Source organism: Coregonus clupeaformis, chromosome 11, assembly GCF_020615455.1.
Source record: "Coregonus clupeaformis isolate EN_2021a chromosome 11, ASM2061545v1, whole genome shotgun sequence".
Lineage (NCBI taxonomy): Eukaryota > Metazoa > Chordata > Actinopteri > Salmoniformes > Salmonidae > Coregonus > Coregonus clupeaformis.
This window is the reverse complement of record NC_059202.1, coordinates 49,212,999-49,238,706: the sequence shown is the minus strand read 5'-3', so window position 1 is coordinate 49,238,706 and position 25,708 is coordinate 49,212,999. Positions and strand designations below refer to the sequence as shown.

At 44.1% G+C, this 25,708-nt stretch overlaps 2 protein-coding genes across 3 annotated transcripts in view; one reads left to right on the top strand and one right to left on the bottom strand.

Annotated features, from left to right (window-relative positions):
* Positions 1 to 20,349, top strand: part of LOC121577049 (periphilin-1) — a 32,246-nt gene extending 11,897 nt beyond the window's left edge. Inside the window, exons 6-11 of the mRNA XM_045223576.1 lie at positions 689 to 823; positions 1,132 to 1,343; positions 3,521 to 3,559; positions 7,523 to 7,596; positions 8,591 to 8,734; positions 19,929 to 20,349. Coding sequence (XP_045079511.1) covers positions 689 to 823; positions 1,132 to 1,343; positions 3,521 to 3,559; positions 7,523 to 7,596; positions 8,591 to 8,734; positions 19,929 to 20,120 — 796 coding nt within the window. The 3' untranslated portion in view covers positions 20,121 to 20,349. The remainder of the gene's footprint in view (positions 1 to 688; positions 824 to 1,131; positions 1,344 to 3,520; positions 3,560 to 7,522; positions 7,597 to 8,590; positions 8,735 to 19,928) is intronic.
* Positions 20,350 to 20,368: 19 nt separating this feature from the next.
* LOC121577048 (prickle-like protein 1) overlaps positions 20,369 to 25,708 on the bottom strand; it is a 45,118-nt gene continuing 39,778 nt past the window's right edge. For both annotated transcript variants that reach the window (XM_041890758.2, XM_041890759.2), the window contains exons 6-8: positions 24,274 to 24,460; positions 23,019 to 23,948; positions 20,369 to 22,830 (exon numbers count right to left, since the gene is read on the bottom strand). In XM_041890758.2, the coding sequence (XP_041746692.2) occupies positions 21,914 to 22,830; positions 23,019 to 23,948; positions 24,274 to 24,460 (2,034 nt within the window). In that variant the 3' untranslated portion in view covers positions 20,369 to 21,913. The remainder of the gene's footprint in view (positions 22,831 to 23,018; positions 23,949 to 24,273; positions 24,461 to 25,708) is intronic.

Below are 25,708 nucleotides of genomic sequence, written 5' to 3'. Positions count from 1 at the left end.
TTGTTTCTTTAGTCCTTTATTGTTGTAATGAATTCTTTAGTCATGTTTTTTTTCTCCATCATATTTTAATTAACTTGCAGAACATACTCTTTATGACAGTCACTGTCATGAAGCATTATGACCATCCTGTGTCACTTTAATTGGACTAAGAAAATACGCTTTCTGACACTGTCAAGAAGCATTATGACCATCATAATCATATAAGCCAGATAGGCCTATCACGTACCTGCCCTTATATCTGTCATCAGTCAAAAAGAAGGTGTATTGTCCTGTTCCTGAAAGCTGCTCCTGAAATCTACTCCTGCATGCAACCCAGTTATCAGCAACAGAGCATTCGATTAGGTTCATGTCTGACCTAACCAATGCACAATTACAATGATAATTTAATATGGTCAATTTCAGAAAACATACTGTTGACAAGTAGGCTATCGTGTAATGAAATATTTTGCGTAGTGTGGTTTTGTGCGTTTTGACACTCTTATGTAGGTGTCATAACCAGCCATAAAATAATGCAATATGTCACCATAGGTCTAAATATGTGTCATGCCAGTGTTATGACCATATAATGACAAGTTATGTCAGCTGTTGACATATTATGACCGTGTTATGACCGCGTCATAACGTGTTATGACGCTGGGTGTCAAGTAAATTGTTACCCGAGTATTTTTATTTTATTTTGTCATTTTAGGAACAGCAGCAGAGCGGGCTCCCACCCCAGCAGCAGAGTTCAAGGGTTAGCTCCTCTCTCGAGGACCGTGTCTCCAGCCTACCCCGACAGAGTAGACCCCAACCTGAGGCATGCCCTCATGTACTTGGGCCAAGGGTAGGCCCGTTCTTTCTAGTGCACTTAATTAATAGACCAAGTGGCAAGCACCAATGGACCGACCCGGTAACTTCAGTTGTTGTATACTGTTTTTCAAGATACAAAGCACTACTTATTTTGTTCTAAGTCCAGCAACTTCATTTTCATATCAAGAGGTTAGGATTTCTTCTTTCACTCGCTACACTCAGCGGTAATTAGAATCCAGGCGCTGATCATGTGTAGAGGCATAGCTTTACTTCTGTAATTGAGTGGACCTGAATGGATGGGCCCTTGAATCCCCTTCTCTCGCTCTTTGTCTGTTTTCTCAGGGAGAACCCTGAGGGTTTCAGGCGGAGGGTCCCGGGCCCCTACCCTGCAGGCCCTGCCGGGGACTCCTACACTACAGTACGGGACCGCTCTCCCATCAGAAGGGATACCCCACCAATACCAGGCCCCATTCTTATGCGCTCCGGGTCCAACACCAGCAGAAGGAGCTACTCCCCAGACAGGGACCAGAAGGGCTTCTCCTACCATCAGAAGGGTAACTTTGCATCCCCAATGGAACCATATTCCCTATATAGTACAGTCGTGGTCAAAGGTTTTGAGAATGACACAAATATTCATTTTCACAAAGTCTGCTGCCTCAGTTTTTATGATGGCAATTTGCATATACTCCAGAATGTCATGAAGAATGATCAGATTAATTTCAATTAATTGCAAAGTCCCTCTTTGCCATGAAAATTAACTTAATCCCAAAAAAACATTTCCACTGCATTTCAGCCCTGCCACAAAAGGACCAGCTGCCATAATGTCAGTGATTCTCTCGTTAACACAGGTGAGAGTGTTGACGAGGACAAGGCTGGAGATCACTCTGTCATGCTGATTGAGTTAGAATAACAGTCTAGAATCTTTAAAAGGAGGGTGGTGCTTGAAATCATTGTTATTCCTCTGTTAACCATGTTAACATGTGCCGTCATCATTGCTTTGCACAAAAAGAGCTTCACAGGCAAGGATATTGCTGCTAGTAAGATTGCACCTAAATCAACCATTTATCGGATCATCAAGAACTTCAAGGAGAGAGGTTCAATTGTTGTGAAGAAGGCTTCAGGGTGCCCAAGAAGGTCCAGCAAGCGCCAGGACCGTCTCCTAAAGTTGATTCAGCTGCGGGATCGGGGCACCACCAGTGCAGAGCTTGCTCAGGAATGGCAGCAGGCAGGTGTGAGTGCATCTGCATGCACAGTGAGGCGAAGACTTTTGGAGGATGGCCTGGTGTCAAGAAGGGCAGCGAGGAAGTCACTTCTCTCCAGGAAAAACATCAGGGACAGACTGATATTCTGCAAAAGGTACAGGGATTGGACTTCTGAGGACTGGGGTAAAGTCATTTTCTCTGAAGAATCCCCTTTCCGATTGTTTGGGGCATCCGGAAAAAAGCTTGTCCGGAGAAGACAAGGTGAGCGCTACCATCAGGCCTGTGTCGTGCCAACAGTAAAGCATCCTGAGACCATTCATGTGTGGGGTTGCTTCTCAGCCAAGGGAGTGGGCTCACTCACAATTTTGCCTAAGAACACAGCCATGAATAAAGAGTGGTACCAACACATCCCCTGAGAGCAACTTCTCCCAACCATCCAAGAACAGTTTGGTGACGAACAATGCCTTTTCCAGCATGATGGAGAACCTTGCCATAAGGCAAAAGTGATAACTTAGTGGCTCGGGGAACAAAACATCGACATTTTGGGACCATGGCCAGGAAACTCCCCAGACCTTAATCCCATTGAGAACTTGTGGTCAATCCTCAAGAGGTGGGGTGGACAAACAAAAACCAGCAAATTCTGACAAACTCTAAGCATTGATTATACAAGAATGGGCTGCCATCAGTCAGGATGTGGCCCAGAAGTTAATTGACAGCATGCCAGGGCGGATTGCAGAGGTCTTGAAAAAGAAGGGTCAACACTGCAAATATTGACTCTTTGCATAAAGCTTAATGTAATTGTCAATAAAAGCCTTTGACACTTATGGAATGCTTGTAATTATACTTCAGTATTACCATAGTAACGTCTAACAAAAATATCTAAAAACACTGAAGCAGCATACTTTGTGAAGACCAATACATTCTCAAAACTTTTGACCACGACTGTACACTTCTTTTGACCAGGTCCCATAGGGAAGCATCCTAAGTTTCCTTTGGTTTCTCTACTGAGGCGTCAGGCATATAGTTCAGCTGTCAATTACATTTACATTTTAGTCATTTAGCAGACGCTCTTATCCAGAGCGACTTACAGTTAGCGCATACATTATTTTTATCGAACCCACTACCCTGGCGTTGCAAACGCCATGCTCTACCAACTGAGCTACATCCCCTGCCGGCCATTCCCTCCCCTACCCTGGACGACGCTGGGCCAATTGTGCGCCGCCCCATGAGTCTCCCGGTCGCGGCCGGCTACGACAGAGCCTGGATTCGAACCAGGATCTCTAGTGGCACAGCTAGCACTGCGATGCAGTGCCTTAGACCACTGCGCCACTGATTTAATAATATCAGATTTAATCAATCACTTTAGAGTCTGGCTCTGTTCCAGTGTCCATTCTAGCATATCACTTGGAATGAAGCAATGTAAAGGACATGCATTCTCTGTGTGGTACGCTAGTGTGGATACTGTAACCTCTTTGTTTGTATCTGCTGCCAGTCATTTTGCTGACCTTCTCTTTCTCACCCCTCTTCAGGGTATATCGAAGAGCCTCCCAGCCAGAGCAGAGAACCTGGTAAGTCTACACTTCTTATCCCTAAAGAACGTTGGCACGTTTTGAAGTGATGCTAAAACTAATATGTAGAGGCCCGGCCACACTCTGAGAGGAGCATCTGTTTTCAGTGGAGGTGTGTATTAAATAGAGGTGTTGGAACATTTTAATTACACACACATATACTGTGTATATGTACACACACAGGTTATAGAAGGCTGGGAAAAGGATAGCCTTGTTTTATTGAGGTGATTTGGCTTTTGATACAAGGTCTGACCTTTGCCTGGCGTGCACACTGAGCTAGCAGATGTCTTCAAGATCAAACCAGCACTCACTCCCAGTCCCATTACCTTCCCCTTTGAGTGGAGTGGAGCATGCATACCATTATGTTGTAGCCTAACTCTCTTTATGACAGGTCTCCCTTGTCATAGCGGTCTTCTGACCTCAATGGGACAACCTGGTTAAATACAAAGAGAACTATTACCTTTTTTTGTGTAGATTAACCAGGAATCTGCATATGTTAAGTTAGGCCTACCTTCAATTGAAGTGGGGAGATTTTGAGATGAAGAATATTGGCAAAGTAGGAGAATCAAGGAAAGTAACCGAGTGTCCTTAAATATCCCCATGTCTAATGCAGCCATTTCACACTTAGTTTTTTCACTGAAGAAGTCCTTTCTCATAATCACTGCAGAGGGGTTTTAAAGCCCACATTCTACTCTGTTATGCTACCGTGTAAAGAGAGCACAGAGGAAGCCTTCAGTTTAGTCTGAAGATCCCCCACCCCACCCCTATATTTGGGCTGCATATTCTATCCCCCTTTGAAGATGCAATAAAACTGGTCGAAAACACTTGTCCCTCCACCCCTGTCTGGAACACATCAAAGTGTACAGAAAGACACCGTTTGGGGTGACGATAAGGAATGCACACCACACAGGGCCCTGCAGGCCTCGTTTTACTGAAGATAATCCTGTACAATGTCTCTGAGTGAGCATTTGGAGTACAATGGCTTAGTGATGCACTTACTGAAAGCATGCTGCCTATAGGTTATGGTTCAGGTTTTTAGTGCCCAAATAGTACCTCTTGAAGACTATTCTACACTATGTATACAAAAGTATGTGGACACCCCTTCAAATTAGTGGATTAGGCTATTTCAGCCACACCCGTTGCTGACAGGTGTATAAAATTGAGCGCACAGCCATGCAATCTCCATAGACAAACATTGGCAGTAGAATGACCTTACTGAAGACCTCAGTGATCCCAATGTGGCACCATTACAGGATGCCACCTTTCCAACAAGTCAGTTCATCAAATTTCTGCCCTGCTTGAGCTGCCCCGGTCAACTGTAAGTGCTGTTATTGTGAAGTAGAAATGTCTAGGAGCAGCAACGGCTCAGCCATGAAGTGGTAGGCCACACAAGCTCACAGAACGGGACCGTCGAGTGCTGAAGCGCGTAGCGCGTAGAAATCAACATTCACTAGCAAGTTCCAAACTGCCTCTGGAAGTAACTTCAGCACAATAACTGTTCATCGGGAGCTTCATGAAATGGGTTTCCATGGCCGAGCAGCCACACACAAGCCAAAGATCACCATGCGCAATGCCAAGCGTCGGCTGGAGTTGTGTAAAGCTCGCCGGCATTGGCCTCTGGAGCAGTGGAAACACATTTTCTGGAGTGATGAATCGCGCTTCATCATCTGGCAGTCCGATGGATTAATCTGGATTTGGCAGATGCCAGGAGAATGGTACCTGCCCGACTGTATAGTGTAAAGTTTGGAGGAGGAATAATGGTCTTGGTCTGTTTTTCATGGTTCAGGCTAGCCCCTTAGTTCCAGTGAAGGGAAATCTTAACGCTACAGCATACCATGACATTCTAGACAATTCTGTGCTTCCAACTTTGTTGCAACAGTTTGGGGAAGGCCCTTTCCTGTTTCAGCATGACAATGCCCCCGCGCACAAAGCGAGGTCCATACAGAAATGGTTTGTCGAGATTGGTGTGGAAGAACTTGACTGGCCTGCACAGAGCCCTGCCCTCAACCCCATCGAACACCTTTGGGATGAATTGGAACGCCGACTGCGAGCCAGGCCTAATCGCCCAACATCAGTGCCCGACCTCACTAATGCTCTTGTGGCTGAATGGAAGCAAGTCCCCGCAGCAATGTTCCAACATCTAGTGGAAAGCCTTCCCAGAAGAGTGGAGGCTGTTATTGCAGCAAAGGGGGACCAACTCCATATTAATTAATGCCCATGATTTTGGAATGAGATATTCGACAAGCAGGTGTCCACATAGTTTTGGTGAAGTATAGCCTAGCTTACATGATTAGTAGTGATGGGGGATAAACTGAATACAGTTACAATATTATTTTGGACGGTATTATATCGATACTTTGACTCAAGTATCGATTTGTAAAATAAAAAATGAATATTTTTTTGTTTGTATTTTTGCAAGGTAGCATTAACTAGCACCAGTTGGCTATACCTGTGCCAAAACTCTAGTATTTTTCATCCTGTAGCTTGTTCTCCATTTCTTTTGAAATAGTGAGCCAATGTGTTTAACACTTTTACTTCCATTACTGATTTAAAACTCATTTTCTCTCATGCAGCAGACATACTATATAGTGAGCAATATGTTTGGAACATCAAATCGAAGTAAAATTGCAGCATCGAATCGCAATACTGATAGTATCGTGATATCGTATCGTGAGGTCCCTAGCAATTCCAAGCCTTAATGATTAGACTATACAATATATCCTAACTTTTCTTTGTTTGGATTGGTAGGACACAACAATTAGCCCATTTTAAGCTGACAGAAATACCCTCTTAGGCCTGCTCTAATACATTGACTGTTGGTAGGGATTAGTCTTCTTATCAGCAGTCTTGCAGGGTTCTGTTTCTGACTTTCATTCATTCATTAGCCATTAGTGAGGTTTGATGTTTAATCTGCATTGATTCCTTTGCTGCTGCTTCACTGAAGTCATTACGTTTCTCTTTGATGGAACACACACACACAATCTTCTGGATGCCCCTCTTCTGGATTTGCAATTCATGAGCATCTGGCATCTGTCACTAATCATTTAAGTTAAACAGCAGCCTAGTTTCTTCTCCACATATTCTGTGTGTCTGGTGAGTGAGTGTCATTCCAAGTTACCAGGTTTTCCTCAAAATGCAAATGCCTGATCTGTCATAGAGAGTTCTATATCTGTGGTCTGCGCTACTCTGTTCTTCAATAGCCATTTGAATATCAATTCAGCCTGCAAACATTTTGCCTAAATAAACATCTCTCATTCAAATAATAATCAGTTAATAGTATCAGAGGAAATCCAGCACTCAATCAACTTCAAATGTTGCTGCATTTTGAACTAAGGAGCTGCTTTTTCATGGGTTACTTGGTGTCTCTCACAACCTGAGATCTCTGCAGTTTAGCTGGAAAATTTTTAGAAAACATCCTGGAAGAAGTGTGTTTTTAATTTCACCTTGGCTCAGTCTCATCGCCATGGGAATAAAAACAAACATTTCCACCCAGCCATATTTGTTTTTTATAGACATATTGGAGCCGGCGGAGCATAATATTTCAATTTAGTCACAGCTGAACTTGTCGACCGCTATTGTGCAAGCTGTTCCGACGAGAACGTCAAATTAACAGAGATTTGTCTGTGCCGCGCTTGTCGACAGTACCATAGCATCTTGTCCTATCCATTGTTCACTGTACGAGAGCAATGAGTGATTGCATGGTGGATGACAATAGAGAATAAGTGGTGGTAGTTCCCCAGTGTGTTTTTAATACAGAGGATTTCAATGGAATTGTACTGCGCTTGGTGGTCCTGAGTTTTATTTTGAGTACCTTCCTTTTCTTGAATGACGTTTCTTTTGTTTTAAAATGTTTCTCAGTTCACTGCGTGAGTTATGTGAGTGTTTGACGGTTTCTATATTTCTCCTCTCCCTTCTCCTTCTATCCCTCGTCTGTCTTCATCCCTCTTCTTCTTCACTCCACAGGTAAGCCCAGGTTGCTAGGCCACAGCAAGAGTGCCTCCTTAGACGGATCTCCACACAGCGCTGTCTCAATCAGGGTACGACTGCAGAACTATGTTGGCATAGCTCACTGCTCCTGATTCAGCTCAGCCTCTCACATTCAGTTGATAGGATTGTTTTATTAAGCCTATATCAAAACGATATGTTACCCGTTAGAGTAGCAGCATGCCCTTTAGTAGCGTAATGCTAGTCCTGAAACGTAGAAGAATCTCTTTTAAGACCTGAACAACTGTTTTCCATCACTGGGTTGGATTATGGAATTCCATGAGACTCGATACATAGTTGCAGACAGTTGTTACCCATACAGGCAATTTTTTTGTGTCGTCATTTCAACATTGTCTGACCATCACATTTTCCATACTTTCGTATGGAAACACAATTTATCAACACAATTCATTGCCTTGTCATGGTGTATGGAATCTGTTGCAGATCCCTGTTCATGTCATTCATTCTAGAACCCACATCGCAGAGGAACAGTTGATGTACATTAAGTGGCCTGTCTCTATCTTGTGGTCTGACGATGTCACGATAGACGAAGACTGGAAGACTGCATTCACCATGTATGACCCATTGCCTTGCCATGGATGAAAGCGTTCTGGATTCTGTAAACTAAAAGTAGTTGGCGTTTCAAAAGTTGCTTGTTTTCAATGCTAACACGGTCACAAAAGGCCGCCTCTCGCTCAAATTGACACTCGGAGATCTTATGTTTTTGTGTCTCATTTCCCTTTTAACACTAAATGATGCAGTATGATGCACTTACGTCGGTGGGCGTGGGCCTTCATCTTCGGCTGTCGACGGTCTTTGATCAAAGATGTTGAAGGAAAAACATTCTAGATCACTGTTGAGATGCGGCATACATATTCAAGCGTTTGTTGTGCTGAAAAACAAAATAACAGCAACAACAACCTTGTTGACTCTAATCGGTGTTGCCCTCGCACGCTTTGAATTTGAAACCAGAATCAGTTAAGCCATTTGAACTGCTGTGTCCTGCCTGGCACTCTAACCCATAAGATTTAACCTTTACCCTCCCAGGAGGAACGTGACCCCACCCCAGCCCTGCTACCGGAGCCGGAGGACACGGTGCCGGCCAAGGATGAGACAGACCAGACGCAGGAGGACAACTTCAAGACACGGCGCTCTCAAGCCATCGCAGCTAAAGCCCTCGAAATTGAGAAGGTAATAGAGGTCCCACTATCCAACAACCCCCAACTGCTAGCTAGTAATTCTCTGCTACTCTGCTGGCTGTGTGGTAGAGTCCTGCATCGGGTTGGATACCCACGGTTCCCCGCGGTTGACCCGCAAAAAAAATCTGCTGGTTTGGAAGGATTTTTGTGTCATTGTGGACAAGGACAACAACCCGGTAGATGGATACACAGCCAGCAAAAAGTGCAATCAGGTATTTGTTTACGATAGCCTAATTCAGTTTAATATCAGTTAATTATTACGTTAATTCAGGCTTTTGTTCATTTAGACCATATGCAGGCCATATCATGTCTAAAAACGGCATGCTGGTAAAGGTTTGACTAGCCTAGGCTATAGCCTACAAAATACAATTATTTTTACAGCCTATATTCGATTCTGGGAATTGTTTTAAACTATTTGATTATCTTAACAATTTTGAATGTAAATGTTTTTATGTCGGCTATAGGCTTTCATTCGGTAAGAAGGCTATTTGAGTCGTCAATGTGCCGCATCTTGTTGTAAAAATAAAAAGGTATCGTTCTTAACACACGGGATGTTTCCTTTTATCCAAATGTTGACTAGACATGCATGGAGGGGAATCATAGGCTACTACTCTGGAGTCGTAAAAACAATTAAATCAATTGACGTTATTTTGGCGGGGCACTGATCGGCTCTCGGAACAATTCTATGCGGGTGGGTCAGGTTGCAGATAAACATCTGTCCTGATTAGGGATGTTAACCGTTTAATCGGTTAGCCGATTTTGTGGAATTCTGTATTTTCGTTACTCATCATGCATCGTATTTATCACACGCGCACAGTATAGAGCCTAGTTTGAGGAGAGGAATAGCCTACCACCTGTCAGACCGTGCGAAATTAGCTCCTCTAAAAGTCTGTAGTCTACCTGCTTTTGTATGCCCAGTCATTGCGCAAACAAATAACAATTCTAAATGTGATCGCGTGTTAAAAACGTTGGTGGCCACGATTTAAAGCAGCTATTTTTTTATTTCACAATCTCAACTCGTAATTAAAGCGCACCTCCCATTCGGGTGTATAGGATATAGCCTGCCTACCGCTGACTATCAGCGCGTCAGCCACCACTTTGCAATGTGAGCTTGAGGCAGTAGAATTGTTTGAAACCTGAATGTTTTGCTTTACTTCAAATAATGAGGCATGTCTTACCTTGCTTCAAAGTAGCCTTGCGAAAATCCATTCTTGGAAACGTGGAGGCAATTATTTTATAAAGACTTCCTCATGCCATTAATCAGCATTTCTCTCCTGTTCTATTGGTTTTCATATCAACCAAAGGCACAATCCTAGTCATATTAGCAACCCATCATAGCAACAACTATTAGATTCCCCCTCTTTCTACGTGTCTAATGTGAGATTTTAATCTCTGTCACAACTGCTCGCATTAGGTTTAGAACGGTGTTTTCTTCCAATTGCATTTTGGCAAATGTTTGAAAATGACGTTTTATTAGCTGCTTCATTACAGCAGTTGCATGTTCAATAATAGACTATAGCCTTTTGAACTGTAAGGCGATAGGCTTGCTATTGTTGAATGCTTCCATTACGCTCTTAATGAAAAATGTCCGGTCCGTGCATGTATGTATGCTTATTACCAGAGAGGAAGAGGCAAAGCGAGAGGTTTTACACTCGCCAAAATAAGGCAAATAAGTTTCTGTGGGCTTATTTTGGGCCTAAGCTTCCCGCCTGCCTTTCCGCCTTGGGCCGACTCCCATTGTTAGAGCGGAAACATTAGCATCTCGTTATTATATACAGAGCTCTAGTAGTATTTTCTGTTGGTCACGTTATTTTACTTTTTGAAAAAATGTAACCGTTTGTTGATCGGTTAATGAGGGTCAATTAGTCTGCAGCAAAATTGACCAAAATGTGCATCCCTAGTCCTGATGTCGGGTATCGGGTGGGGCTTGGAATTGATGTGGGGCAGGTGCGGCTCCAAAAAACGGACCTGTGCAAGACTGCTATCTCTAGTCCGACTCCTAGGCCTGAACCGTTCCTCCATTTGGATTAGTGGCTCTCTGAAGCCCTATTGCCTGCGTATGGCGGCTTGGGAAATGTCATTTTGATTTGGCAGGGAGAGCGAGAGCACAGGGAGGGAGGGAAGATGAGAGGGGGAGGATGAGTTGGCAAAAAGGACTTAAGCATCTCTGGTTGTGACGCTCTACACAGGGCCTGCTATTTGAGTCTGCCAGCCCGGCCCTTCCCTCCACACACACACACACTGTGCTGCACTACCACTTATCTGTTCCCGTTAAACCAGGGCAGGAATTGCCCTGCAGGGTTCTGGCAGGCCACCCACGGTGTGGGTACTTCTTTTGCCATTACACACATGCGTACGCACACATAACACACACATGCTTACCCTGCCATTTCCTAACCAGGTCACAACAGCAGTTGTGTGGAGAGGTACCGGCTTGTAACATCTGTATTGACCTTAGCCAAATGCAGTCTGATCCCCCATCCCTGTACAGTGGAGGGCCAAGCCAAACTCACCAGACCAAATGGAAACCAAGATAAATGGGACTGGGAATTGAGCTGGGTTTGCATGGGGATGTGGCTGGGGTACAGGGCTGGGGATGGGAATAGAGATGTGGCTAACACTAGGGATGTGGTTGGGGCAGACAAAAGTCTGGAGCTGGGGATAGGGTTTGGGATGGAGCTGGCGCTGGGTGGCTGGTGCTTTGACTGAGGATGGGGCTGGGCACTGGCACGAGGTTCTGACCTCCATTGAGGCTGACTTCGTGCGATGGCTCCTCTCCATAGCTGTTTATTCAACTCCACATGGAGGGAAGAGACTGCCCGGTACTAACCACATCACCCCTGAGCCCTGAGCACTCACTCCTTTATGTCCTATACTGATCTTCAGAGGAGGCTGTTTTGAATGAGCACATTTTCAGTGAGACTGAGGGATGAAGTCTAGAAATGTACACAACTCTCCATACGATTGGGATACTCATTGGGGTCAGTCAGGTCTGGAGATGTTTGTTATGTCTGGTTCATGTTCTCAAAATACAGCACTGTAGGGCTACCGTACCTATGTAATATGTGGCTGATTACGGGCTAGGAAAGCAAATGAGAAAACGGAGACATTTTATTTATGCTAAGTTCCTGTAACTTCCTCTCGGAAGGCTCCTGTGTTACATTAGCGGAATTACTTTTGAAAATGACAATCAAATTAATCAGATAACAAGCTAGCAGCAACCCTTGAACTTGTAAGCCTGTATCCCATCTTCTCCAATTTGGTTGATGGTACTACACCGTAAAGCATTAGCCTACAGGTTTTCCTCAGATATTTGGAGGATGGATGTACGACTATTTACATTTTGGTTAGAAACCTAGATTAAATATCAGAAACGATTTAACTGAATTTGAGTATCGAGACCAACGTTGCTGGCACTGATTTTCGGAAGAGTCCCTCCATTCATTATTTCAATCAGTGTAAACTAAACTTATCAATGTCTTCCCTGTTAGTCCCTTCCCAAATGACACCCTATTCCCAATACAGTGCACTACTTTTGACCAGAGTAGTACACTATAAAGGGAATAGGGTGCCATTTGGGACTCAGACTAAGCGGTCCAGTCCGGTCTGCATCCAGTCCAGGCTGAGTGATTTAAATGGCTGTTTAAATAATATCCTCTAATGTGTACCAGGCCCTCCAGTCATTACATCCACTCATTACTCTACTTCCCTTATTAGCTCAGGACCCCTGCCTCTCTGCCTGCATCAGGGCTCATTTGAGCAGAGCTCCAGTATAGAATCACAGCTTTGTGAGTTCTGGATGTGAAATCTTCTAAAGACGAAACCCCCAACTCTGTATCCGTTACGCTTACACGCATACAAACACACCCACCCACTGTACCCCCATAATTCAGACCTCCACGTCTGCTCCAAACGCCCCCTCATTCCTTCATCCCCTTTCTCAGCCATGGCTTCTTAAACCATCCTGTGTGGCCCTACCTCTCTCTAGTATCAGGTCTGGAGATCAGTCCCTGGCTCCCTCCGCTGGGAGGTAGGGAGGGAACCCAGGCAAAAAACAACACACACACACACACACACACACACACACACACACAGAGCGAGAGAGCAGGTTCGGGTCAAACCACCCTTCCTGTTTGGTTAAGTAACCAGGGACCGGTTCTGTCTGAGAGTTCACAGTACAGTTTGAGGAAACACTACTCCCTAAAATACTCTCTATTGTTATAAATACAGCGTGACACTCTTCCTCTCACACACATAGAAACACTCCAAGGGTGTTTGTGCGTCCTTAATAAAGTTTTTTTTTTAAGCTCCAGTGATGTCTAGGGAAATTTATTTAATTTTGATTTCATTGTTCATCACAAGGCCCTTTTTTCACCCATTCCCACTTCTTCCTCCTCAAAGCTTCAAAGCATGTAGAAGAAGTGTATATAGGAAGTAAAGAAATGAAAATGTAATCACTGTCAACACACTGTAGTTTGGGAAAAGTTTAGGGAAGGTTTTGTTTTGAAAAATGGCAAACATAATCATCTCTAAGTAAATGGTGAGTAGGTCTGTTACGGTGACCGTATTACCGCCACACCAGCGGTCACGAGTCATGACCGCAGTCAAATTCCTTCTCCAAGCTCTGATGCTGCTGATGGTCATTAGTAGCCTACCAAACGTGCTAACTGCCTGGTACTCAGCACTCTATTGTCCCTCTAATCACTCTGACAGCAATGCAAATGTCATCAAAAATCAAATCAAACACTTCATGAGAGTCAATGAATTCATTTCTATAGGCTATGCAATTGAATGAGAAAACAGTTTTGATGGCCTCTATTAAAAAGAGGATCCCATCAGCTTTCTATAGGCTAGGCCTACTATATTTATTTCTCAACTTTCCTAATATTAAGCACTTTGCTTTGTTTTACAACAGGAGTATAGCCTACCTGGCTGGCAGGAAGAGTTCAGAAATCAATATTTGATGGAAAAACCCTGATTTTTCAATCACAGCTTTCATGCGTCTTGGCATGCTCTCCACCAGTCTTTCACATTGATGTTGGGTGACTTTATGCCACTCCTGGCGCAAAAATTCAAGCAGCTCGGCTTTGTTTGATGGCTTGTCCTTCACAAAGACAAATCTGCCCGATTCCAGCCTTGCTGAAGCACCCCCAGATCATCACCGATCCTCCACCAAATTTCACAGTGGGTGCGAGACACTGTGGCTTGTAGGCCTCTCCAGGTCTCTGTCTAACCATTAGACGACCAGGTGTTGGGCAAAGCTGAAAATTGGACTCATCAGAGAAGTTTGAGGCAGGTAGCTTAGTGGTTAAGAGCATTGTGGCAGTAACCGAAAGGTCGCTGGTTCTAATCCCAAGCCGACTAGGTGAAAAATCTGTCTGTGCCCTTGAGCAAGGCACTTAACCCTAATTGCTCCTGTAAGTCGCTCTGGATAAGAGCGTCTGCTAAATGACTAAAATGTAAATGTAAGATGACCTTACTCCAGTCCTCTACGGTCTAATCCTTATGGTCTTTTGCAAACCTCAGCCTGGCTCTTCTTTGCATCTAATTGATGAAGGGCTTTTTTCTAGCTTTGCACGACTTCAGCCCTGCCCCTAGGAGCCTGTTTCGAACCGTCCTCGCCGTGCACTTCACCCCAGCTGCCGTTTGCCATTGTTTTTGTAGGTCACTTGAATGTCACTCAACCAACCGTAGGATGACATCGAATGAGTTGGCGGTCATCCCGGTCAGTAGAGTCGTTTTCGCCCTCTGCCGGTCTGTAGCTTTGTTGTCCCCAATGTCTGCTGCTTGACCTTGTTCTTATGAACCGCCGTCTCACTGTATCCCTCTGCCAGTAAAGCCATAATTGAACCCTTCTTTTCCTCACTCAAAACTTTCCTTTTCAACTCTTTTGGCATGGTTAATAGTTATTTTTTTATTAATATTACTTTTGAGGTACTATTAGCACTGTTTTTGCCATCCAGCTGGGCCTATTGCAAAAGGATAGTGATGACCACAGCAGTGGTTTTTATACTTTTCCTCGTTAAATAATATTTGGTTCAGGTGATCACCTAATCAGTACCTAATTCAGTAGAATGAGGTGTGCCTGTGTTGGAATTCAACAGACACTGGAATGGAATGGCTGTCATACATGTAGAGGTGCTGTTTTAAGAAACATTTGCAGTGGTCTCTTAATTTTTTCCACAGCTGTATATTATTTAGTATTTGTAAAGACTAGATTAAATTAAGAATAGTCTGATGGGTGACAATATTAGCCTATCACTTGTGAATGATATATTATCACTTATGAATGATGCCCAGCGTGTGCAGTAAGGCAGGAAACAACGCATGCCTTTTTATTGCAACTTTTTCAAATCATAGTTGTACACATCATGTAGCCTAGCCCGTAGGCCTATATGTTTTGTTAAGGTTTGTGTCACAACTAAAGTGGCCAAATAAAATTAAGCACATTAATCCGCTTTACAACCGGTGTAGAGCCTAACTGGCATACATAGGTGTGAGTTTCAAGTTTGGAGGAGATAATTTTCACCATAAAAATTCACATTTTATAATAAAGCATTACATGCATAATCACATTTGCGGTCACTTTTGAGAACAGTGTTTTACCGCTAATTGCAGAAGGGAATTATAATGATTATATTCAGCCCAAGGGCTTAACGCCCACTTTGGCTGCAAAAGGCATTGATTTTTTGGGGTGCATTACGGCCACACAAGGGGGATGCTGTCGTAAAATTCAAGTCCTGGTGAGACTATTATCAAGTGCTTGTCAAATTGTGAATGAGAGACTGATGAAGTGTCGCATCATGCAGCTTTAGAATGTATTAAAAATCTAAACGTATAGCCCAACGTTTGTATCACAACTAAAGTTGCAGAAATAACTCTAAATTAAGCATATAGCACTCAGAAATCGTTTGGAGAAAATATCCTTTCTATTTAATCAGCTATGTTCATATTCTTCATACTATAAAATAATGCCATGGAATTCTAAGCAAATCTTGTATGCTAAATGAACTAGTGTAGCCCACAGCCATATGGCATAGCCAGATCAGGACCTAACATAAGGACAACTCAGTGTTCTATTCTGTTCTTCTGAAATAGACAACATTTTCTTTGTGTCATGTTTCTTTAGACCTGTCTAAAATAAATAATGGATTCATTGTGATAGTGTAGGCTATATTAAATTGATTTATTATACATTTTAAAATGTAGATGTTCCAAAGGTCCACATCAGTGGCTTGTAGGCTATGCGTGGAAGCCAGGAGATGCTAAACGTGTTTATGTTAATTAACGGTTATTACCATGAGACCGGCAGTTATTTGCATGACAATCACCGGCTGACAAAATGTCATGACCGCCACAGCCCTAATGGTGAGTAGTGGGTACTATGAGATGTGACACTGCGCTGCATGCCTTTGTCTTGTTAATGTTACTGGTTTCTTTATGCATCTTTAAACATGGAACCAATTCTTCTCTCTTCACAGTTATGCTTATTCCCTCTGAGTTAAACAAAGAAAGCTCAGAATTCAAGTTAGTTAGCCTACATTTACAATTGTCAATGTATAGTGCTGAAAGTCACCTGAATTCAGTTTTGCTGTAATAGGACTATATGATTTGCACTGAGTGTACAAAACATTAGGAACACCTGCTCTTTCCATGACAGACTGACCAGGTGAATCCAGGTGAAAGCTATGATCCCTTATTGATGTCACTTGTTAAATCAACTTCAATCAGTGTAGATGAAGAGGAGGAAACAGGTTAAAGAATGATTTTTAAGTCTTGAGACAATTGAGACATGGATTGTGTATTCAGAGGGTGAATGGGAAAGACAAAAGCTTTAAGTGCCTTGAGCGGGGTATGGTAGTAGGTGCCAGGCACACCGGTTTGAGTGTCAAGAATTGCAACGCTGCTGGGTTTTTCACGCTCAACAGTTTCCTGTGTGCATCAAGAATGGTCTACCACCCAAAGGACATCCAGCCAACTGTGGGAAGCATTGGGGTCAACATGGGCCAGCATAGCTCTAGAACACTTTTGACACCTTGTAGAGTCCATGCCTCGACGAATTGAGGCTGTTCTGAGGGCAAAAGTGGGGGTTGCGACTCAATATTAGGAAAGTGTTCCTAATGTTTTGTACACTCAGTGTATATTCCATGTTTGGTAAAACTGTTCCAAATGAAGTAGAAACGATTTGTCCCTCTTTGACTTGTAGGAGAATGTTGTTGAAAGAGGAACTTGACCCTGGGCTTACTTGGCAACACAGTGTGTTCCTAGTCTTTCACTTCCCTGTGGGTGGTGCCTGTAAATTTTTTAAAAATTTTAGTCATTTAGCAGACGCTCTTATCCAGACCGACTTACAGTTAGTGAGTGCATCCATTATTAAGCTTTTTTTTTTTTCATACTGTCATTGTCGCCCAGTGGCTACGGTTGACATGATGGGCCACAGACATTAAAGCATCAGTCTCTCAGGCCAACATATGCCACATATATTTTTGTCTGTTTTTTTTGTTGGTACTTTGTGCGCAGGTTTTACTCTACAATCGTGTCGAATTTTCTCTCTAGAATCTAACCCGGTTATGTGTTCTAGAATCTTGTCTACATCGGCAAAACACCTCTGCAGGTCATAGCAGTTCTGCTCCAGTTCTAAGGGCAGTCTACAGGGAGGAGAATGTGGGTTAGAGATGCGGGAATGAGCAGATAGCTGTGTCTGGGTTAACTACCTCAACATGCTGCAGCTAGTTGATCTGAGCTGAGCTGGGGGTTATTTTCAGGGTGGAGGAGAGACTCAGACAAGCGAGAGGGAGACTGATGAGAGAGAATGCTGCTGGAGACCTTGAGACGTCTGGAGGCATTGATGCTCTTTTAATTTAGTTAATTAGCAGGTAGAGCAGAGAAGAGACCCCTCATTTAGTCTCACTGGAGAGTATGGTGGAGTGTGTATAATTTCACTTAACTGTCTTTACCTAGTTTGCCTAACTTTGCTCTACCCCACCCTAGCGTAAAAAATCCCTCAGGTGGTAGTTGTGCTTGGTGACAGTTCGTGAACAGGAATCGTCAGTAGCATATGGCTCAAGATGCGCTTAAACCACAATATAGGCCAAATGGTCAGTCAATGAGCAGCATGACTTATTTCTGTGCTTTTGTAGTTACTGTACCTGGAATGTGCTTGTTATTATTCACTCTATTGTGTAGAACAGTCTCTCTCTGTCAGTTTGGCCTTCTGAGAGCCCTGTGGTTGTTTGCTAGTGACCATTGGGCAGTTCATGTTTCATCCAGGATACAGTATGTCCTGTTCTGAACCTGTGAGTTACAGCATCATAAACATCACATCCTCCTCTTTATCTGTACCGCATTGTCAGACTCACCTCCCACACACACACTTTTTTGCTCCTAGCTGAAAGTGTCCTGGAACAAGGCCTAATTTTATGTGGTCAAGCCCAGCTGTCCTTAGACCACTCTACAACTCATATATTTAGTTTGTGCAGTCGAAGATAACACATCTGAAAAAGTACACATTTTCTTTGCTTAAGCTGTTCTAAAGTAGAAAACAAGAATACTAAAGCCCAGATTCACAAAATGGCTACAGGGTCTTAACATGACATACTTTTTTACCTCTTAAGGAAGCATCCTGGGACTACTTGATTAGATCACTACTGTAAAGAAATAGGTCACAGGAATCTCTTGCTGTTCTGTGAAATTGATGCGGAGAATGGCCCCCTGTAGCTCAGTTGGTAGAGCATGGCGCTTGCAACGCCAGGGTTGTGGGTTCGATTCCCACGGGGGGCCAGTATGTTGAAAAAAATACAACGTATGCACTCACTAACTGTAAGTCGCTCTGGATAAAAGCGTCTGCTAAATGACTAAAATGTAAATGTTAAATGTTATTCCTGTAATGAAACAGCTTTTACCACTGGAAAAAAGTTTGCCACTGACTAAAAATAGTTTGAGACTACTGCAGCTCAGTGACTACAAAATACGTTCTATCTTTAATGAAGCTAGCATACAGTTATTGTGATTATTTTAGAGTGACTAAATAACCAAGGCTTGAATTCAAAGCACATTACACACATGGTATAAAGTGTTTATTGGTGCTAAAAGCAACAGTAAAGTTAAACTTACCACCAGCCAGCTCCAGTGAACTTTCATCAAGCATTTTCAATATGCTCTGAAGAGTGGTGAGGACTGTGGAAACTTGGCAGGATTAGATTAGCTGAACCCTTGAGCTCCCTGTGCCCTCTCTTTGGAAGAGCACTCCATAGGGCACTTTCATAGTACACTTCAGAGGAGACTTGTTAGAATCCACTGAAACCCACAGCTGAACCCTTGTCCCAGACTGCTCCCTTTGTAAGGGCACTTCATAAGGCACTTTGGTGTGAAAGCCAGGGCCAGACCTGCTGACTGCTGACCTCCAGGAAGGATCAAATAAGGGGACACACACACACATAGTGGGTCTGTTCACTTCAACCCCCAGGTGTTAAAGACCTAGTGCCCAATGGGCTAGCACCTGGCTGGGACCCCAGCCCTGCTTTAATAGAGGTTAACAGCCCTTTCTAGTGTGGTAGTAAACCAGAGCTGCCTGCTGGACCTGAGGGCCTGTTTTGTTACCATGTGGTGTGAAAGAACTGAGCAGCTAACGCTAACAGACTCTTAATATAACACCTTCACTCCCTTCTGTTCCAATGGATGGTTGGACACACACACACATCGGCTCGCTCTCACACACATGCACACACCTGTTTCGTTGAATACACCTACTTGCCAGAAATGTGGGTTCATGAAGTTCACAGTGAAGTGTTGGAACAAGGACTAGGTCTGAACCCATAAAAACTGTGTTCGCTACTTGTGCTACAGCTATTAAATACACTTTGAAGCAAAGGTGTCACTGCACAACTTTGTTCAGTTGTATTTGTGTAAGACGCTGGCTTCTCCTGCTTCTAATAGTGCATGTGTTGATTGTGTTAATAGTTTGTGTTAACATTTATTGAATGATTTACATTTACGTCATTTAGCAGACGCTCTTATCCATGTCTGCCTTTGTACTTCGTATTGTCGACTATGTGGTGATGATCAATCAATTTCCCTTGGTATTAATGAAGTTATTTTACTAAGTACTACTACGTTTCAGAACATTGTTCACTTTATGGTTTGTACACATTTCTAATGTAATGATTTGTTGCTGTGTGTGTCTCTAGCTATACAAGCGGGACTGCGAGACGTTTGGCACGGTTGTCAAGATGCTGGTGGTCAAGGAGCCTAGTCTGGAGAAGCTGCTCCAGAACCCTCTGAAAGACAATCTGATTGAGATCAGGGAGCGTTGTCTTGACGACCTCCGACACTTTATCATAGAGCTGGACCAGGTCATAAAGCCCAAACCGTCAATGTGAGGGGGAACCACGAAGCCCTTATTATGTGAAGGAACTGATGGACCAGAGGTGGAGTTTGTGTGGTGGTATAGAGACTGTGAGGAGGCAACCTAGTGTGGCATCCTCTCCACACTGTGCCATTAAGAAGAAATCATATTCATATTGAAGTACCAATTAGTTTTTTTGTTTTTGTAAATTATTTTGACTTTTACTCCTTTTTCTCCCCAATTTTGTGATATCCAAATTGGTAGTTACAGTCTTGTCCCATCACTGCAACTCCCGTACGGACTCGGGAGAGGCGAAGGTCGAGAGCCATGTGTCCTCCGAAACATGACCCTGCCAAGATATTCAAGTACATTTTGAAGAAAAAACTAACAATTGTAAACTAAAATAAAAATTGATTTTATAATTGGAAACATGCTTATTTGAGAATATATATTTTATCGAATTTGAGGTCACTTTAGAGGGTTCATATATGTATATATATATTTTTTTTGTGCTGTTATATAGATTTCAGACTTGAGAAGACAATTCAGGTGTGGTTCCTTTAAACCTCATGTCCAGCAGTCATTTCTTCTCTCCTTAGTTACACACATATTGCAGAACTCCACTTCTGGCTTTCTGACCAAGTGTTAAATAACCGAATCATGCAGATATATATATATACACACACACACACACACACACACACACACACACAAGGAATGTAGAGAATACGCTTTTTGGAGAAATTCAGTAATCAACATTTCAGTGTACTGTAATGAAGAGTTATGAGTGGTGTTTTCAATACCTACAGTTCTCTCCAGAAAAATAGTGTCCGAAAACAAGATTTTTGAATGTTTTGCATTTACAAGTGTTTACTGTCATGTTTTGCATTCTTAAATTCTTTGTTCCCTTTTCTATTTTTTAATAAAGTTATTTAACTTTCAGCATTTTCTGTTCCTCTACACTATAGTCATTCTTCATACACATACTAGTTCTGTACCAACTTTTTGGGGACATTGCTCTCCTTTTGGAATAAACAAAAAACCTGACATGTTATAATATATTTTTTATTACAATTATTATCATCAATCTTAGCCTTATATTCCAGTTTTTACATTTATACAGATGACTGATCTGTTAACAATATAATATAACCCATAAATAAAATAGTCAACCCAACCAGGCCCTATATAGTACATATGCTATCCCCACTTGTCAGGGCAGCAAATGCGTACCGGTAAGCCTAAATACAAAAGAAGCACGTACGTGGAAATAGCTGATGTCATCATACTTGTATTCTGTAATAACTTCGCTGGTGGAAACTCCTATCATACTTTTCATTTTTAAAACCTTGGTTAGCAAAAGAGTAGATCCTATAATAACTGCAATCAGTTTAGTCTTTCAATGCCATTCCACTACAAACAAAAAATCTCATGGAACTCGAGGTTATAAAAAAATATCCGTTTTGTATTTGAACTTTACAATATATGCATTAATTTCTATCTGCACTGTTAAATAGTATTTTCAGTTGGTCTCTAAATCCTGCTTTATAAATACATTTGTTCCAAGTTATTTTGTGTGTTACTTTGTTGACAATTCATAATATTGCAGAAACTTTTTTTCTAATAAAATTATGAAGCGCTTCGAAATACAACTACATGTCTGTTTTTTGCAATCCATCTCAAGGAGAAGACCAGAGCCATATTAACATGTAGTACACCCAGTTGGCAAGATAATTTTGGCATTTGTAGCAAGCAGGCAGGCCATTTCCATATTCCAAACAGTGGCAACAACAAGTGATGCAGACAGAGTATATTTTAAAAGGGGACTTATGAAATTATACAGTTTTTCCCCTTGTGCCCCTTCTTCTTTTTGGACTTAGTCCGTGGGACTTCCCCGTAAGGTGGGGAGGGCAGGCCTGCCACGGGGCTGGGCAGGTCATCATAGTAGTGTCTGTGTGGCCGAGGCTGGGGGATGGGCTGCCCCAGGAAGAAGCCTTCCTCCTCAGACTCCGAGGAGGAAGACGAGCAGGTGGAGCACCAGTCATCCTCGTCCCTGTCCCCACACAACCCCAGGAACCTCTCCATGGCTGGGCCCTGCTGGAGCCCGTAGTCTGAGGTGGCGGGATGGGGGTGACCAGGTTGGCCCTGGCCATACCTCTGCTGGTTGGGCAGGAAGGTCTGCTGCTGGGGCCCCTTGTGGCCAAGGCCGTGGCTCCCATGGCCTCTATGGTTCTCTCTGAAGTAAATGTGGTTGGCCCTCTCCTTGGGCACCAGGTGGAGAGCATTGTCGGAGCGGGACTTGCGGCTGCGGCGCCTCCTGTGGTGGCGGCCCAAGCTAAGAAGCTCCTGGTCCTGCTCTTCAAAGTGGTAGGCCCGCCGCCGCGTCCGCTCGCTCATGGGGGGCTGGCGCATTGGCAGGTCACCATAGCGACTGTTGTCAACGACATCTGGGGAGAACTTGACCTGTTGGGGTCGGGACTGGGAGCGAGTCCTCCTCAACTCCGGGACGTGAGGTGGCTTTGGGGGAGAGGGAAGAGGAGCCTCCTCTTCCTCTGGTACATTCTCCCCCACCTGTTCCAGCTCGGACGTAAGGCTCTTCAGGGAATCGGCACTGCGGTGTAACGTGGAGGAGTTGAGAGTTCCCATGTTGCTTGTGTTCTCACAGTTCTCTGCCTCGAGCTCCTGGAAGTTTTGTAAGGAGTAGACCAGAGGGCGCTCTTTACTGTCTCCATTTACTGACGCCGCTGGAAGAAGAGAAGGAGAGAGAATGAGAATACATGTTTGTACAAGGTGTCTATTCACCACAATACTGTTTCAAATAACAATCTGCCATCACAGAACATTGAACAGTAGGATGCTACACAGATCAAGACCTGGTTAAGCCAAGTCCTGGACTAAAAGGCTATTCCATTGGAGATGTAACATGTCTTACCGGTAATGTTGGACAGTGCCAGCGAGTCCATGGAGTCCCTCACGCTCTGATCCGTCTGTTTCAGCCCGTCTGTGATACACTCCAGAGAGTCATCATACCACTGCTTTTCATCCCTCTGGAAGCCTGTATCCCCGACGCTACCAGCCCTGTGCTCCATCTCCAGCTCCTGGAGCTTTCGGCTGCTAGCAGGGCCTGGGTGGCTACCGTAGGCCGAATCCCCTAACCCATCCTGGGACTGAGCCCAGTACATATCTGCCTGGTACTTCTTACTGGCCAGGCTTTCGCTGCCTGACCCTCCTCCACCACCTCCTCTGATACCTCCCCTCCCAGCCCTAGAGCCCTGAGGCTCACACTGTTTCATCTTGACCTCTGCCTCGGTCATCCACAGATCTGTTGGGGGTCTGGTGTCGACCGTCTCACCCTGCTGGAAGACACCTTGCTCCCCAAACTTGAGCAGCAGCTGTGTCATGTAGTCCTCGTGCTCGGCCCACTCCTCTTCCTCCCGGTCCTCGGGGGCCTCCGTGTCCTCCCTCCCCTTCCAGAATCGCTCCTCGTCGGTTAAACCCAGGTGGGCCAACTTGTTGGTGAGGGTGTCTGTGTTGCCGGCATCACCGGTGAACCCAGGGAACTTGTAGTTGATGGAGGGCGAGAAGAGGAGCGACTGGCGGCACTGGTCGGCCGAGCGGCTGCTCTCGCCCATGCGGACGCTGCGGCGGGATTCGCGTGAGCGAGCCGACTGGAAGGCAGAGTCGGAGGAATCAGAGGTGTGGACGTCCTCTCCCAGACTGCAGGCCTTGGAGCAGTAGATACGGCCCTGCTTGGGCAGGAAGGGACAGCCAAGTAGAGAACTCTTACACTGGGCACAGCAGAAACAACCCTCGGTGGCGTGCCAGTGGAGACCGTCATACGTCATCTGGGCATTGTCCACCCCTAGTGGAGAGGAGAAAGGTTTCGGTTAGCACAGATGTGAGGGAAAAGTTGTTTTGTGTATTTTGTGAAACACTTTTGTGGTGTGATTCCCTGAATCATCGTCAAGTTCCTCCTAGGCATATGTCATATAACATGTTTATACTGGCTGAGAATAATGACGTTACCTTATTTTGATCTTTTGCATTGGATTACTAAAACTCTCTCACTGCCTAAAAAACATTGATATCTAACACTTTACTATTTCAGTTTATTTTAGTTTCTGGCATTTCTTTTACAATGGCAGAAGCAGTGGTCTGTCTGCTTGTATGCAGTGGTCAGGGCTTACCGATGTGTTCTCTGCAGGCCTCGCAGTACTCAGCGAAGAGAGAACCGAAGCAGCCGCAGCAATATGGCCGCCCATCCTTCATGATATAACGCTGTCCCCCCAGCACCGTCTCACACTCGAAACAGGAGAAGTGCTTCATGTGCCAGTGACGCCCCTCCGCCTCGGTGCACTCATCAGAAAAGATAACCTGAAGACAGGCACATTAACAAATAGTTTGATGAGAAGTGCGTGGCATGGTTTGGTCTTGCGGTTATTGCTGTTGCCTTCAGAGAACATACAGTGAGGGGAAAAAAGTATTTGATCCCCTGCTGATTTTGTAAGTTTGCCCATTGACAAAGAAATGAGATCAGTTTATAATTTTAATGGTAGGTTTATTTGAACAGTGAGAGACAGAATAACAACAAAAAAATCCTGAAAAATGCAGGTCAAAAATGTTATAAATTGATTTGTATTTTAATGAGGGAAATAAGTATTTGACCCCCTCTAAATCAGAAAGATTTCTGGCTCCCAGGTGTCTTTTATACAGGTAACAAACTGAGATTAGGAGCACACTCTTAAAGGGAGTGCTCCTAATCTCAGCTTGTTACCTGTATAAAAGACACCTGTCCACAGAAGCAATCAATCAATCAGATTCCAAACTCTCCACCATGGCCAAGACCAAAGAGCTCTCCAAGGATGTCAGGGACAAGATTATAGACCTACACAAGGCTGGAATGGGCTACAAGACCATCGCAAAGCAGCTTGGTGAGAAGGTGACAACAGTTGGTGCGATTATTCACAAATGGAAGAAACACAAAAGAACTGTCAATCTCCCTCGGCCTGGGGCTCCATGCAAGATCTCACCTCGTGGAGTTGCAATGATCATGAGAATGGTGAGGAATCAGCCCAGAACTACACGGGAGGATCTTGTCAATGATCTCAAGGCAGCTGGGACCATAGTCACCAAGAAAACAATTGGTCACACACTACGCCGTGAAGGACTGAAATCCTGCAGCGCCCGCAAGGTACCCCTGCTCAAGAAAGCACATATACATGCCCGTCTGAAGTTTGCCAATGAACATCTGAATGATTCAGAGGAGAACTGGGTGAAAGTGTTGTGGTCAGATGAGACCAAAATGGAGCTCTTTGGCATCAACTCAACTCGCCATGTTTGGAGGAGGAGGAATGCTGCCTATGACCCCAAGAACACCATCCCCACCGTCAAACATGGAGGTGGAAACATTATGCTTTGGGGGTGTTTTTCTGCTAAGGGGACAGGACAACTTCACCGCATCAAAGGGACGATGGACAGGGCCATGTACCGTCAAATCTTGGGTGAGAACCTCCTTCCCTCAGCCAGGGCATTGAAAATGGGTCGTGGATGGGTATTCCAGCATGACAATGACCCAAAACACACGGCCAAGACAACAAAGGAGTGGCTCAAGAAGAAGCACAT